This window comes from Microcebus murinus, chromosome 6 (genome assembly GCF_040939455.1).
Source record: "Microcebus murinus isolate Inina chromosome 6, M.murinus_Inina_mat1.0, whole genome shotgun sequence".
NCBI classification, from domain to species: Eukaryota; Metazoa; Chordata; class Mammalia; order Primates; family Cheirogaleidae; genus Microcebus; species Microcebus murinus.
Window position 1 is genome coordinate 104,389,744 of NC_134109.1, and position 15,475 is coordinate 104,405,218.

The window sequence follows — 15,475 nt, forward strand, 5'->3', positions numbered from 1 at the left end:
TGGGTGGAATGTTCTGTATAGATCTGACAGACCTTTTTGGTCAAGAGCTTTGTTTAGGTCCCTTATTTCTTTACTTAATTTCTGTTTGGAGGATCTATTCAGTTCATTTGGTGGTGTGTTGGAAGTCCCCTGCATTATGGTAGTGTTGTTTAAAGTGGTATTTAGCTCAGACAAGCTTTGCTTTATGTAATTGGGTGCTCCTGCATTGGGTGCATAAATATTAAGAATTGTTAGATCTTCTTGTTGGATTTTCCCTTTCACCATTATGAAGTGGCTGTCTTTATCCTTTTTTACTTTTGCTAATTTGAATCTAATATTGTCTGTGACTAATATAGCTACCCCTGCTTTCTTTTGACTTCCATTTGCCTGGATGATAGTTTTCCATATCTTGATCTTTGGCCGGGTGGCATCTTTATGGTTTAGATGTGTTTCCTGTATACAGCAAATACTAGGCTTGTGGAATTTTATCCACTCTGCCAGCCTATGTCTCTTCAGAGGACAGTTTAAACCATTTACATTTGAGAGGATTGAAATTGGAGTAAGATTTCCATTCATATTGATGGGTGAAGTCCTATTGCTTTGTCTTAGATCTTGAGACATCATGAAGTTCGAGGTCTAGACTTAAATTCTTTGAGGGTTTTATTTGGAGGAGTGTCTATTGCCCTGTTCACCATGGAAGGCCAGTCTGAGTATTTCCTGTAGGGCTGGTCTTGTCTTTGCATATTCCTTCAGCAATTGCTTGTCTGAAAAGGATTTTATTTCACCCTCATAGATGAAACTTAGTTTTGCCGGATAAAGAATTCTAGGTTGGGCTTTGTTCTGTTTTAGAAGATTAAGGATAGATACTCCCTCCTGGCTTGTAAGGTTTCAGATGAGAAGTCTGCGGTTTGTCTGATAGGCTTTACTTTATAGGTCATTTGTTGTTTTCGCCTTGCTGTATGGAAGATTGCTTCTTTCACATTTACTTTGGTCAGCTTAATAACCACATGACGAGGCGATTGCCTATTCACATTGTGTCTCCCATGAGTTCTGTGCACTTCTTGTATTTGGATATCCAGATTTCTAGCTAGGCCTGGCATATTTTCCTCCATTATGCCATAACATAAGTTTTCCAACCCTCGTGAATGTTCCTCTTCCCCTTCTGGAATCCCAATCAGTCTCAGATTTGACTTTTTAACATAATCCCACACTTCCTGTAAGCTTTGGTCTTGTCTCTTGTTTCTGTGTACCCTTTCTTCCTCTGATTTGTTTAGCATGTAGGTGTAATCTTCAAGCTCTGAGATTCTTTCCTCAGCATGATCTATCCCGTTTTTGAGGCTTTCTACTGTATTATGGAGTTCCTTGGATGTTTCCTTCATTGCCAGAATTTCTGCTTGGTTTCTCTGAAGTACTTCTCTATCTTTGGAGAATTTTTCATTCATTTCCTGGATTGTTTTTGTGGTTTCTCTATTTTCTCTTCTATTTTCTATTTTCTCTTCAATTCCATTGAGCTTTCTAACAATCCATATCTGGAATTCTTCCTCTGTTAGTTTAATCATATCATGTAAGTTGGTGTTAGTTGGTGTTAGTTGTGTGGGGAATGAGTATTTTCTTTTGGAAGTGACTTTTCTCTCTGATCCTTCATGATTCCTGATGTCTTTCACTGGTTCTTCCTCATCTGGATACTTTGCTGAGGACCAGAGGTGTTGGAACTTGATTATGGGCTGTGTTCTTGATTTCCAAAGGAATGATCCTTAGAAGAGCTGGGGAGTACGTGTTCTGGTCCTGTATCATCTTAGAGGAGTTTGAGCCTGTTGGATCATCTTTGACCTGATGTTTTCACCTTCTGTCCACAGAGTTTAGTGGGTTTGGGTCCCTTGCTTAGACACCCAAGGGATCGTTCACTCTAGTGAGATGGAGACCAGTTTCCACCACTAGGTTGCAATGGGAGGCACTATGTTAAGCTCTGAGTTTACTCTTTCTTTTGATCTCTGTGGTTTGTGGGAAGGAATTAGTTATCAATGTATCCCAAGATCTTTGTATTACGCTCTAAGCCTCTAAACAGAATATACAGGTATCTCAGTGTTAAGCAAATGTCTTGCCACTTCCAAAGGTTCCTCGAGTCCTCAGGAATAGCAGCCTCCTTCGCTACTCCACTTTGCTACATACAATAGGCTCTGCTCTTTGGGAACAGATCGCCAACAGCTAAATGCAGCAAGAAACCACCCAGGTTCTAGCTTGCAAGAAAGCCGCCGAACAAAACACCACTCTCACCTTTCTACCCTTTTAAATTCAGCTTCCAAGTCCATCTGCCAGGTTAGGGCAGAGGGTGAGACTGAGCTCACTACCAGGGCAGGCCTCCGCAGCATTTCCATTCTACAGGGTGGCGGTGGCACGCTTTGGTGGTGCTGACCCCGCATGTCCCCTATTCAGTGGAAGGCTAGGTTGGGTTTGGCAGACTGGCTTCAAACGACCGCTGCACTCCCTAATTCTCCTGCTCCCAGAGACCCAGTGGTTTATGTATGGGGAACTACCCTCTATCTACCCAGCACCAGTCAAAGCTTAAACGGTAACCAAAGGCCAAGCCTCCTTTAAGGTAGAGTCCCCACTTCCTGGACCTGAAAGTGTCCTGGGGTAGAATGCCCAATTCGGCACTCCTTTCTGGGGTGCGGGGAGGCGGCCACTTACTTCAGCACCTGTAGGTTCAGCTCCTGCGCCTGCTTCAGCGGAGAGGTGGGAGCTCGAATAGCTGCCTTCTCCAGAAGCACGAGCAGTTCGCTTGGCCTAGGGTAGTGGGGGTGCCTGAGAAAACACTTCTCCTGCTGCCCTCCGTGGTGTCTCCAAACGAGGCAGGGCCGGGAAGCAGCTGCAGGGCTCAGGCTTTTTCCCCACCGACTACCCCCGCAGCAGAGTGCTGTAAACTCAAAGAGCTGCCTTCTCCAGAAACACGAACAGTTCAACTGGTCTAGGGCAGTGGGGGTGCCCGAGAAAGGCCTCCCACGCGGTTCTCCGCGGCTCCAAGCAGTGGGGCTGGGATGCGGCTGCAGGGTTCAGACCCTTTCTGCACCCGCCACTGCTTCAGCAGGGCGCTGCGGAGAGTTCCATATGCTGCCTGCTCCAGACTCCCCTCCAAACCGCCTGTCTGCCCACGTTGCCACCTCCCCCCACCTTCAGGCAATTCCCTGCCTGTGTAGGAGTGGGGGTCAGTGGGGAAGGGATCGTCTCCCTGTGCGCGGGGAAGGAATGCCAGCCCGTGGGGCAGCAGACGTGCGAACGCACTCCCTCCCCACAGTTTTTCCGACTCCCCAGATTTAGTGGAAGAATTTCGGTTCACCTTTGATTATTGTCCACGATTTCTGTATCCCAGTATCTCTTTGCAGTCTTGAGAAGCTAATCCATAGTAGGTGTAGATGACTTGCGTGTGGTTGTCTGTCCTCTTCACCTCTCACCCTGAGAGCCGAGAGCCAGGAGGTCAGCCCTATTCCGCCATTTTCCCCCTTTCGCATTCAAATTTTTTTGAGCGTCATTTTTCTAGTTTGTTTAACAGAATTGGGATTCAAATAAGATTTATACTTGTAATTTATTGATATAGATGTTATTTCCCTTTTAATCTATAGTTCTTCTTTCATCTCTGTTTTTCTCCTTGCAATTTAATTGTTGAAGAAACTAGGTCACACATTCTTTAGTTTCCCACAGTCTAGATTTCATTAATTACATAGATATGACATAGTTGAATATTTTCCTTATTGTTCTATATGTTTTCTGAATATTGCTAGTAAGATCTAGGAAGACCTGTTGGATTCAGGTTTGATTTATTTTTGCAAGACTAATTTATAAGTGGTATTGTGTTCTTTCATCAGAAAGCACATAATGTCTAATTGGGTATTCTTTTATGATATAGGCAGCCATTAAAAATTATTGCAAAATGATCATAGTTTAATTATAAATGGCTTCTTTATTAGCTGGAATAGTTTTGAAATTGAAACATTCCTTCCATTTGAGCTGTTTATCCATATGCAATTGGGTATACTTCTGTATTTTCTGTTCTTTTCTATTCATCTATTTATGTGTAAGTGCTATACTATTTTTGTAATAGAGGCGTTATAATATATTTTAATATCTAGTAGGGCTAGCCTTTGTTCTTATTTCAAATGAACTTCATGATCAATTTTACTAATTCCAGAAAAAAATTAATGATAATTTTAGGAGCATATTAAATGCATAAATTAACAGTGAGAATATGATATCTAAGCACCTTTATGATGTTGAATTTTCTTGTCTGAGAACATGGCATATCATTCCATTTGCTGAAGTTTACATTATGTCTTTCAAAAGATTTTATTATATTTGTTTAGTTTGCTGTGACTGCTATAACAAATTACCACAAACTTAGTGGTTTAAAACAACAGAAGTTTATTCACTCACAGTTCTAGAGGTCAGAAGTCTGAAATCAGTTTCACTGAGCCAAAATCAAGGCATTGGCTGCCTCTGGAAGCTCAAGGAAAGACTATGTTCCCTGCCTCTTCCAGTTTCTGGCAGTTGCTAGCATTCTTTGACTTGTGGCCACATCAAGTCTAATCTCTGCCTCCCTCCACATTACCTCTTCTGTGCATGTCTCACATCTCTCTCTCTCTTATAAGAATATTTGTAATCGGATTTAGAGTCTACCCAGATAATCCAGGGCAGTGGTCCCCAACTTTTTTGACACCAGGGACTGGTTTCATGGAAGACAATTTTTGCATGGTTGGGGGTGGGGTGTGGGGGGGTGGGGGTGGAGGCAGAGCTCAGGTGGTGATATGAGTTGAAGGGGAGCTGGGGAGTGGCTGTAAATACAGGCAAAGCTTCGCCTTTGTGCCCGCTGCTCACCTGTTGTGTGGCCAGTTCCTAACAGTACTGGTCCATGGTCCAGGGGTTGGGGACCACAGATCCAGGATAATTGCCCCATGTCAAGATCCTTAATTTAACCACATCTGCAAAGACCTTTTTTCCTTATAAGGTAACATTTATAGGTTCTAGGGTGATATCTTTGGGTGTTCATTATTTAGCCTACTATAATTCCTCATATAGATTTTGGGCATGTTTTTAAAAATCTATCATTAGATATTTTGTTTCATTTTTTTCTGTTATCTAAATGTCATCTTATTTCTCACATCTTCTAACCAGTTTATATTTATATATTGATTTTGGTATGTTGATTTTTATAACTTGCTATTTATGAAGTTCTTATAATTGTAATAACTCTTCAATAGATTTCTTTTGCATTGTCTAGATTTATAATTATATCATCTGTATATAGATAGTTTTACCCCTTTTCCCCAATTCTCATGTCTCTAATTATTTTCCCTTGTCTAATTGTATTGATTGGTATCTCCAACATCATGTTAAATAGTCATGGAGATTTTAGGTATCCTTGTCTTGTTCCTGTTTTTAGCAGAAAGACTTCTAGTGTTTCTTACTAAATAAGATCCAAAACATACTTTTAATGTTATTTTTAGGTAACATTATATTTCCTAGATATTTTTTAGGGAAATTTATATTTTAAAATGAGAAATATAAGCAGTTACCTTTATAGAGAATAATATTATCATATTAGTGCTCCATAGCTTTTAAAGTGTTTTTAAATATCTAATGCATTTGGTTCTATGAGATAGAAAGGCAAATATAGTATATTAATTTTATAGTAAAATAAATGTTCAGATACATTTAGTAATGACCTAAGGTCATGATGCTATGAAATGGTAGAGCCAGGACCAGAATCAAAGATTTCATTTTCACTGCATGAAGCTACATATTCATTTTACTCAATATTTTCCTCTAAGAAGACTCTGATTCAGGACAATGCATTTCATAAATATGAGTATACATAAACAAGTTATTTTTCTTTCTAAAATGTGACTTTTATGTAATTTTTACTTGTAAATTAAAAACAATGGAAAAAAGAAACTACTTGAAATTAAAAAATAAAAAATAATTGTAAGTTTTAATGGTTTACTGTATTAAATGATTGGGGGGGGTATGCATGTGTTTGTGTGTGTGTTTAGGGAATAAAACATTATAGATAAAATCTATAGTCCCTTTAATGACCAAATTCAGTCCCATTCTCTCTCCTCAGAGGCAATTGCCCATATGGGTTTTAGTCCATTAAAACATTTGCAATTCACAGACAAAATATATGATACTATGTGAGTGATTTTAAAACAATTATTATAAGGATTATATCAAAATCCACCTTTATGTTCTGTATCTTCCATTTTCACCCACCATCCATTGTATAGATCTTGGAGTATACAGGATTTTATAAGCATGACATAAAATGCAGAATCTTCTTATAGGATCTAGATCTCCAGACAAGTCCACCATGACTTTCCACCATGACACTGCCTCACTAAACTGTTCTCTTTAAGAATTTTTAAAGGCTGGGTGCTGTGGCTCACGCCTGTAATCCTAGTACTCTGGGAGGCTGAGGCGAGTGGAATGCTCTAGGTCAGGAGTTCAAAACCAGCCTGAGCAAGAACGAGACCCCATCTTTACTATAAATATAAAGAAATTAATTGGCCAACTAATATATATAGAAAAAATTAGCTGGGCATGGTGGCGCATGCCTGTAGTCCCAGTACTCGGGAGGCTGAGGCAGAAGGATCGTTTGAGCTCAGGAGTTTGAGGTTGCTGTGAGCTAGGCTGATGCCACAGCACTCTAGCCTGGACAACAAAGCGAGACTCTGTCTCAAAAAAAAAAAAAAAAGAATTTTTAAAAATTTAGAAATATGTTTTTAATTTTGATTAAACTTCTATCTGGTCTTTCTAAGTTGTAAGAGAATAGTTAATGAAGAAAGAAGAAACATGTAAATATAAAGCAATTTTTGAGTATTTTGTGCTTACCAAAAAGCCTAATGAAAGTACCTCCTGAACAGTTGTTATTTTATTTAGCCTACAGAGGTAGGAGTGTGCCTTAGAGTTTAATATTAGAGATATCATTATCATATTATATGATAATGATATAGGTGAACGATACAGGTGAATGATAAAAGGTAAAAAGTGACTTACTTCCCTGAATTAAATCATTTTGTATCCATGATAATGGCAAAATCAATTTAAAATTTCATGTGATTCGAAATGCCCCCCATACTTAAAATACCCCTGATTCAGGAGTAGGAGAATTTAACAGAATTCCAGAATATCTTATTCAATAATACTTTCTGGTCTCCACATTGGATATGAGAAGCTTTACAACTCAGATGCTGCAAAATAGCAGTATAAATAGAACTGCCATTTTGTTGTTAAAAGTGAAGTGTTGATGATTTAGACCAGGAATTGGTAAACTTTTTCTGTAAAAGGTCAGATAGTATTTTTAGCTTTACATACCATGTGGTCTCTTGCAACTACTCTACTGTTGCAGCCAAAAGCACCCATAGACAATACATAAACAAATGATTGGGTTCCAATAAACCCAAGTCTGGCTGGGTTCTAGTAAAATTTTGTTTACAAAAATGGTTGAATGAATATGACCCACAGACTAGTTTGATCTTTGTTATGTTGAAGGCAGTAGTATACTGGTAAATGTTTAAAACTGGCTTTTGGTAGAGAGGAGGAAACCCTGATCTATAGCATTTGCTTATTTACATGGTGTAAATACTCCCACCAGTTGATTTCAAGCTGCCAATTTGACATCACTGAAAAGGGAGGTAGAAAGACATGCGTAGTAGCACACCATTGTGTTGCATCTTCATCATCCATGTACACTCCATATGAATACTCTCAAGAGCATAGGCAATAGTAAAATAATCAGGATGTGATGAGTTTGGGATATTTATTACCTTTGTTTTTAATATAAATTGATTTGCTTACAACTTTAGATAATTTTTAATGAGATCTGTGTTCAACATCTGGTTAATGGAATTCCTAAAAATTTAATAATCACTCTAGTGAGCCAGTATGAGCCTATTCCAGCACACCAGTGTGTTAGAGGACATAATCAAGAATTTTGGTTTAATAAGTTGCCTGTTGAATCATAAGATATATGGGAAAATAAGAGCGAAAAATAATATGGAGAATTGTGTTAATACACAACTTTTACACTAGTTTTGCTAATCTATTTTAATAAGAACCTGAAAAAATAATTGTATTTATTTAAGTGAGAATTGACCCTATGTCAGAGGTGTATTGCTTCTTGGTTCTTTATCTCCTATTTTTAAGTGATAGCATATGAAATAAATTTAGGTCAATAGATTCTCTCAATGTGTCATATACAGTAATAAATATTACTTATATATTTATTTGTTTTTTTTTCTTTAAGGCATAACTGTGTCGCCTGATGAAGAACAAAACTTGAATCATTACGTACAAGTTTTAGAGAACCTAATACTGAGTGTTCCCACTAGGGAACCAGCCCGTGCAAAAAAATCAAAGTCTTCAAAAAGTGCCTACTCTATAGGATCGAGGGTTTCAAAATTAAAGGAGATAATTACACCTGGAGAAAATTCACCTGAGAATGCTGTTATAATCAGTCCTATCAGTGAAGGAACTACACCCCTCCCTACTAGCGGCTTCACACTAGGAGGAGGGAGGAAAAAACGCACTAAAAGTACAGCATTCTGGTCGATCAAACCAAATAACATTTCTGTTGTTTTACATGCAAAAGAACCTTATATTGAAAATGAAGAGCCAGAGCCAGAGCCAGAGCCAGAGCCAGCGCCAGCGCCAGAGCCAGAGCCAGAGCCAGAGCCGATTGTGAAACATACTAGGGCACCAAAATTGTTGCCAACTGTTGTGAAAAAATTTACAACTCCATGGGTCACCACAAGGAAATCAACTTTCACCTCTTTCAGTAGAAGCACTGAGATGGAGATCTCTGCAGAGTCAGAAGATGTCCCTCAGCTATCAGGCGAAACTGAAATAGAAAAACTTGAAGAACCAACATTTGACAAACACTCACAGACTTTGAATAATGATGACATTCTGAAAAAAATTTCAGATATTAATTTACTGGTGCAACAGGCACTTCTTACTGACACCAGCGATCCACAATTAAAAGAAGACATCCAAGCCTCCAAAGAGCACCTAAAGCGAAGCCTTGCTCTAGCAGCAGCGGCAGAACATAAATTAAAAACAATGTATAACTCTCACTTGTTTTCAGGAGAAACCGGTAATGAAATTGATGACATTGAAACTGTTATTAACATGCTGTATAATTCTAGATCTAAACTAGATGAATATTTAGATATTAAATATGTTCCACCAGAGATGAGAGAAAAAGCTACTACAGTATTCAATACATTGAAAACAATATTATGTGTAGGTCAAGCAGAAACTGGAAGTCTTATTAGGAGGTTGTTAAGCAATAATATAAAAATCCTAAACCTACTTGACATACCATGACAAAGTTGATTTAAGCAAACTGCATTCATTCACAGGAGAAATAAGCATATTAGTGATTTCACAAATTGTACAAAAATATTTTCTGTTGTAGTTCAATGTGCTAACATCTTTATATGTCATGTGTCATGAAAATTTTTCACACACACGAAGACTCTAATAATTTGCAATAAAATTTTGGTTCAGGAGTTTGTAGTTTTTTTCTCATTAATTTAAAAAGTTGTGAAGGTCTAATCTTCAAAATGTTTAAGCTTTGATTTTGCTTGGATAAATAAGTTAAATTTATCGATTTTATGAGTTAAGAGATTGTGTGCATTCCATATATGTAGCCAGTTTTAAATAATTGCATATACAGTAACTGTAAAAGTTTTGGGTATATGGTCTTTATTACTCCTTCAGAGAATCCCTGGGGCTTGTACCAGAACTTTTATTTGGATACATGTATGCCTCCTTTGAAAGGTGAATGATATATTATGACACATCCCTATTCTTTTGTCATTAAGCACTTTTGGAGTATCAGTGAGGGACTGTAACCTGGATATGTAATTAAGTCATTGTAACTTTTTCCCTCTTTTTGTTTGTATACCTACTACAATTTGTACTTTGCCAATATTTTGTTGGGGGTATGATTGATACCATTAAGTTTAACTATAATTTTATAATTATGGTTCAGATAACTGTTCATGATTTGACCAGTATTATATTCAAATTCATTGATTTATTCATTAATCAAGCCAGTCATTTATAGTTTAACAAAGACTTATTGACCTTCTACTATGTGCAGGGTGAGATGCTAAGCTTTTTGGAGGTACAATAATAAGACCTAGTTCTTTCCTTGAGATTATATCATAGCAGGAAAGATAGACATTAAACAAACAATTTCAACAATTTAAAAATTTCAGTTGTGACAAGTTGTTATGAAGGTGTGAGATATTTGACCTCACCTAGACCAAGAATGATGGGAAAGCTACCCAAAGAGAGTGGCAATTAAAGTGAGGTCTGAAAGATGAGGTGTAAGGAGAAAGGGGACATTCCGCATATGTGAATGCTCTGTGTTGAGAGTAAGGATGGTAAGTTCAGAAGTACCTGGAGTATGAAAAGGCAAGGAAGAGCACGTACACATACATGGGGAGCTGGTAACATACAACACAGGGTCAGAACAGATTCTGCAGGGCTTTCACTGCATATTGAATATTTTAGCCTTTATTTTGTGACCAATGAGATGCCATTAGTAAATTTTAAACAAAGGACTGGTATGATCAAACTTATGTTTTAAAAAAAACACTCTGGCTACAGTTTTAGCAGTAGGCAAAAGTAGAAGGACATTGCACAGGCCAAATTTATCTCAAAAGTAAATGGAAAGAAGTGGCAATTAAGAGTTAGAATCAACAGGACTTGGTGATTGAATGGATATAGGAACTGAACTAATTGCAGAGATCAAAAAGAATTCCCACCCAAGTAGCTGTATTGTAAAAAGGGTTGAGACATTGGTTTTCTTCATAAAAACACTTTATTGTATACTGTTTATTTTTTTAAAATAATTTTACCTTGGAAAATTCCAAACATTTGCAAAAGTAACCAATAATATAACGAACCCATGTACCTGTCAACTTAAAACCTCAGAGAGAGAGGCTCTCTAGAACAAAAGATTTTGGGGGTGGGGAATAGAAAAGGGTTACAACTTGGGGTGTTCAAATCATGAAAATCATAAGCACATACCTGAGGACCATTAGGACAAAGAGGAGTTTTTAAAGACATAGAGAAGAAGTCCGTTTTGAAACAAAGCTCATTGGCGGAGGTGACACTTGGTAGGCAACTGTCCTGGTCAGAGCATCTTATCTGAAAGGATGAAGGCTGGGGAAATTCCTGAGATAAATTCTGAGTACAGGATACAAACAAGATGTGTAGGTATTTCCAGAATATAAGCATGTGGGTCTCTTCTTTATGACTTCCCTACTCCCAGTTTGGTTAGGGGTTTGACGCAAGTGACTCAATCTCGTTATTGCTAACTTCCACATGCCCACCATCTGGTTTCAACAATTTTCTACTAATGACCAATCTTCTTTCATCTATACCCCCCACCCCTTTCCCCCGTTCCTATTTTATATTGAATTAAATCCCAGGTACTTTATCATTTCATCTGTGAAGCTCGACAAGTTTTTTTTTTTTAAACACAACCACAATATCACACATAAAAATTTGATGATTTTTAAAATATCCTCAAATATCTAGTCAATATTCAAATTAACAATTGTCTAATAATTTTTTGAATTTTGAGTTTGTTTATATGAATCAAAATCAAATAAAGTTTGATTGGCTGGACTCATAAGTCTCTTTTAATTTAAAGATTTCCTTAACACCTCTTTTTTCCCCTTGAAGTTTACTTATTAAAGAGATTGGTCATTTGTCCTATAGTTTCCCACAATGTTAATTTTGCTGATTGCATCGCCATAGCGTCATTTACCATGTCTTGTCCTTTCTGTAAATTGGTGGTTGGATCTACAGAGTCTTCATTAGACTGAGGTTTGTCTTTTCTTTTTTCTTTCTTTTTTCTTTTTCCCTCCCTCCTTCCCCTTCTCTCCCTTTTTTTCTGTAAGATGGTGTTTTATTCTTTCATCTGGTTGTGTCTCTCTGTGTATTCTTAGCAGATTTTGATGATCATTGCCTAGACAGATTAATTGATCAGGTGATACAAAGTGGAGATATCATTCCCTTAATATTAGGTTATTAAGTATGAAATGTCTGATTTCCTTAAGTACTAAGTTTGACAGTTGATATTTCTAACATTTCACTTTGACACTTCTTGTTTTGTTTTTTATTATGAAGGTACATCCTCAGTCTTTCAAATGCACATTTTGGCTTATGATTATCTTTAAAAAATGTTTGGAACAATTTTTGTGAAACCATGCATAAATAAAATATTCGTGTTATTTTTCAAATATGAGTTAATGTTATGGAACCAGTGCAGCGTAGACAGCTTGAAATATCAACAAAGTGTTTGGGAAGGATGTGGATAATAACACTCAGTACATTGATGGTTTGAGAAGTTCTGTTCTGGTGATTTTATTCTTGAAAATGAGCCACCTGGGTGACCTGAGATCAAGGTGGATAATGATGAGCTGAAAGCTGTAGTGAGAGCAAATCCATCTCAACCTAGGCGTGAATTAGCAGCAAGGTTTGACATTACTATTCCAACAACATTGGACCATTTGCAACAAATTGGCAAGGTAAAGAACCTGGATAGATGGGTTCCACGTGAATTAAATGAGCATCAAAAGAGAAATCATCTCAAAGCTTGCCTTTCTTTGTTGTCACTATATAAAGGTGAGCCATTTCTACACCGTATTATTGCATGTGCTGAAAAATGGATTCTTTTTGACAATTGCAAGTGTTCGGCACAATGGTTGGATGAAGATGTACCGGTAGTGCCAAAACACAGTCCAAAGGCGAATATTCATCAAACAAAGTTAATGGTGTCTGGTGATCCAGTGCTGGTATTATCCACTATAGCTTCATGAAACCTGGTTAATAAATTACATCAGGTGTCTACTGCAACCAGCTGGACAAAATAATGAGGATGCTTGCAATTAAGCAGCCGAGATTGGTCAATAGATACAGTCTAATCATCTTGCAAAACAACGGTCAACCACAGGTCGCACAGACAGCACTGTTCAAACTACAGCAGCCGGACTTAGAGACTCTCTGTCATCTACCATTTTCACCAAACTTTGCATCAACTGACCACCACTTCTTCCAGGCTTTGGACCACTTCTTGCAAGGAAAAATACTCAATTCTCAATAAGCTGTGGAAAACACCTTTCACGATTTCATTGCCACTTGCTTTCCAGGCTTCTTCACTGTTGGCATAAACAAGCTACCGTTTAGATGGCAAAATTGTGTCGATAGTTTAGGTGCATACTTTGATTAATTGTACTGCTTCTTGTTTGAGACATAATAACCTACACTTTTAATTCCAAATTGGACGTTTCATATTTAATGAACTAATAACTGAAATACATCTATAAAGAGAAACTTGCTTATGTGTTATTTGATCCTCCAGTGTTCCAGTGTGTATTGGAAAGACATCGAATGTTTGAATCTTTCTCTTTGTTTAACAATTTTCAGAACCATTAATTCATAGAATCCTCTAAAAATGACCTTTATTTTCTTTTTCACATTAGTAGTCTTTATTTTTTTTAAAAGCAATTTCAGGTTTACAGAGAAATTGATCAAAAAGTACAAAGAGTTTCCATGTCCTCCCTCCCCTGTCCCCCAGTTTCCTTTATTGTTTACATGTTGTGTTAGAGTGGTACATTTTTTACAGCTGATGAACCTACATTGACATATCATTGTCACCTGAATTCCATAGTTTATGTTAAGGTTCGCCCTTGGTGTTTTACATTCTATGCATTTGGACAAATGTGTAATGATGTATATCCACCATTCTAGCATTATACAGAGTAGTTTTACTGTCCTTTTAAAAAATTTTTGTGCTCCACGTATTCATCCCTCGCTCTCCATTAACCCCTGGAAACAACTGCTGTTTTTACTATCTCTATAGTCTTGCCGTTTCTGGAATGTATATACAGGTTGACTATCCCTTATTCAAAAGGTTTAGGATCAGAAATGTTTTGGATTTTGGATTATTGTGGATTTTGAAATATTTGCATATACATATCTTGGGGGTGGGATCCAAGACTAAATATTTCATTTATATTTCATATGCACCTTACACATATAGCCTGAATGTATTTTATACAGTATTTTTAATAATTTTGTTATGAAACAAAGTTTGTGTATATTGAACCATCAGAAAGTAAAGGCATCACTATTTCCACCACCCATGTGGACAATCTGTGGTTGTTTGACATCACCATCATTCCTGACTTTGAATTTATATGCTACTGATAGGCAATCATTTTTCTTTTTCTTTTTCTTTTTTTTTTTTTTTTGAGACAGAGTCTCGCTTTGTTGTCCAGGCTAGAGTGAGTGCCGTAGCGTCAGCCTAGCTCACAGCAACCTCAAACTCCTGGGCTCAAGTGATCCTGCTGCCTCAGCCTCCTGAGTATTTGGGACTACAGGCATGTGCCACCATGCCCGGATAATTTTTTCTATATATATTAGTCGGCCAATTAATTTCTTTCTATTTATAGTAGAGACGGGGTCTTGCTGAGGCTGGTTTCGAACTCCTGACCTTGAGCAATCCACCCGCCTCGGCCTCCCAGAGTGCTAGGATTACAGGCGTGAGCCACCGCGCCTAGCTGACAATCATTTTCTTACATTTATTTACATGTAAGTATTTAATACATAACATTAAAAAATATGACATACTGTTAATGAAGGGAAAAATTTGTCCGGTGTGGAATTTTCCACTTGTGATGTTATGTGGGCTTTCAAAAAGTTCTGGACTTTGGAACTTTTGGATTTTGGATTTTTCACATTAGGGATGCTCAACCTGTAAATTGGAATTGTGCATTCTGTAACCTTTTCAGACTAGATTCTTTCACCTAATAATATGCATTTAAGTTTCCTCTATGTTTTTTAATGATTTGATAGTTTATTTCTTTTTGGTGCTGAATAATAATTCTTTTGTCTAGATGTACATAGTTTATCCATTCACCTACAAGAACATCTTAGTTGCTTCCAAATTTGGGCAATTATGAATAAAGCTGCTATCAGCATTTGTGGTCAGGTTTTTGTGTGGGCGTATGTTTTTAACTCCTTTGGGTAAATATTAGGTTGGTGCAAAAGTAACTGCAATGTTAGCATTGTTGACATTTGTCATTTGATATTGGAATACATTTTTAAATAAATGTAGTTACATTATACATCATTTTAATGCAAATTTCTCACTTTATGGGTTTTTTTTTTTGCTAATGACTTATTACTTGCTGTTTATTTTATATTTATTTTAGACTATGGAAATGATGATAGACAAAAAGCAAATTTGAGAAATTTGAGTGATTTTCTTCTTCCAGTTCAAACTGGGTGGTAAAGCCCTGGAGACAACTCGCAACATCAACAACACATTTGGCCCAGGAACTGCTAAATGTACAGTGCAGTGGTGGTTCAAGAAGTTTTGCAAAGGAGACAAGAACCTTGAAGATGAACGCAATGGCTGGCC

General features: G+C 37.3%; 1 protein-coding gene across 1 annotated transcript in view; it reads left to right on the forward strand.

The window, feature by feature from the left end:
- SPESP1 (sperm equatorial segment protein 1) overlaps positions 1–9,539 on the forward strand; it is a 37,798-nt gene extending 28,259 nt beyond the window's left edge. The window contains exon 2 of the mRNA XM_012768349.3: positions 8,273–9,539. Within this exon, the coding sequence (XP_012623803.2) occupies positions 8,273–9,354 (1,082 nt within the window). The 3' untranslated portion in view covers positions 9,355–9,539. The remainder of the gene's footprint in view (positions 1–8,272) is intronic.
- The last annotated feature ends 5,936 nt before the right edge of the window (positions 9,540–15,475 follow it).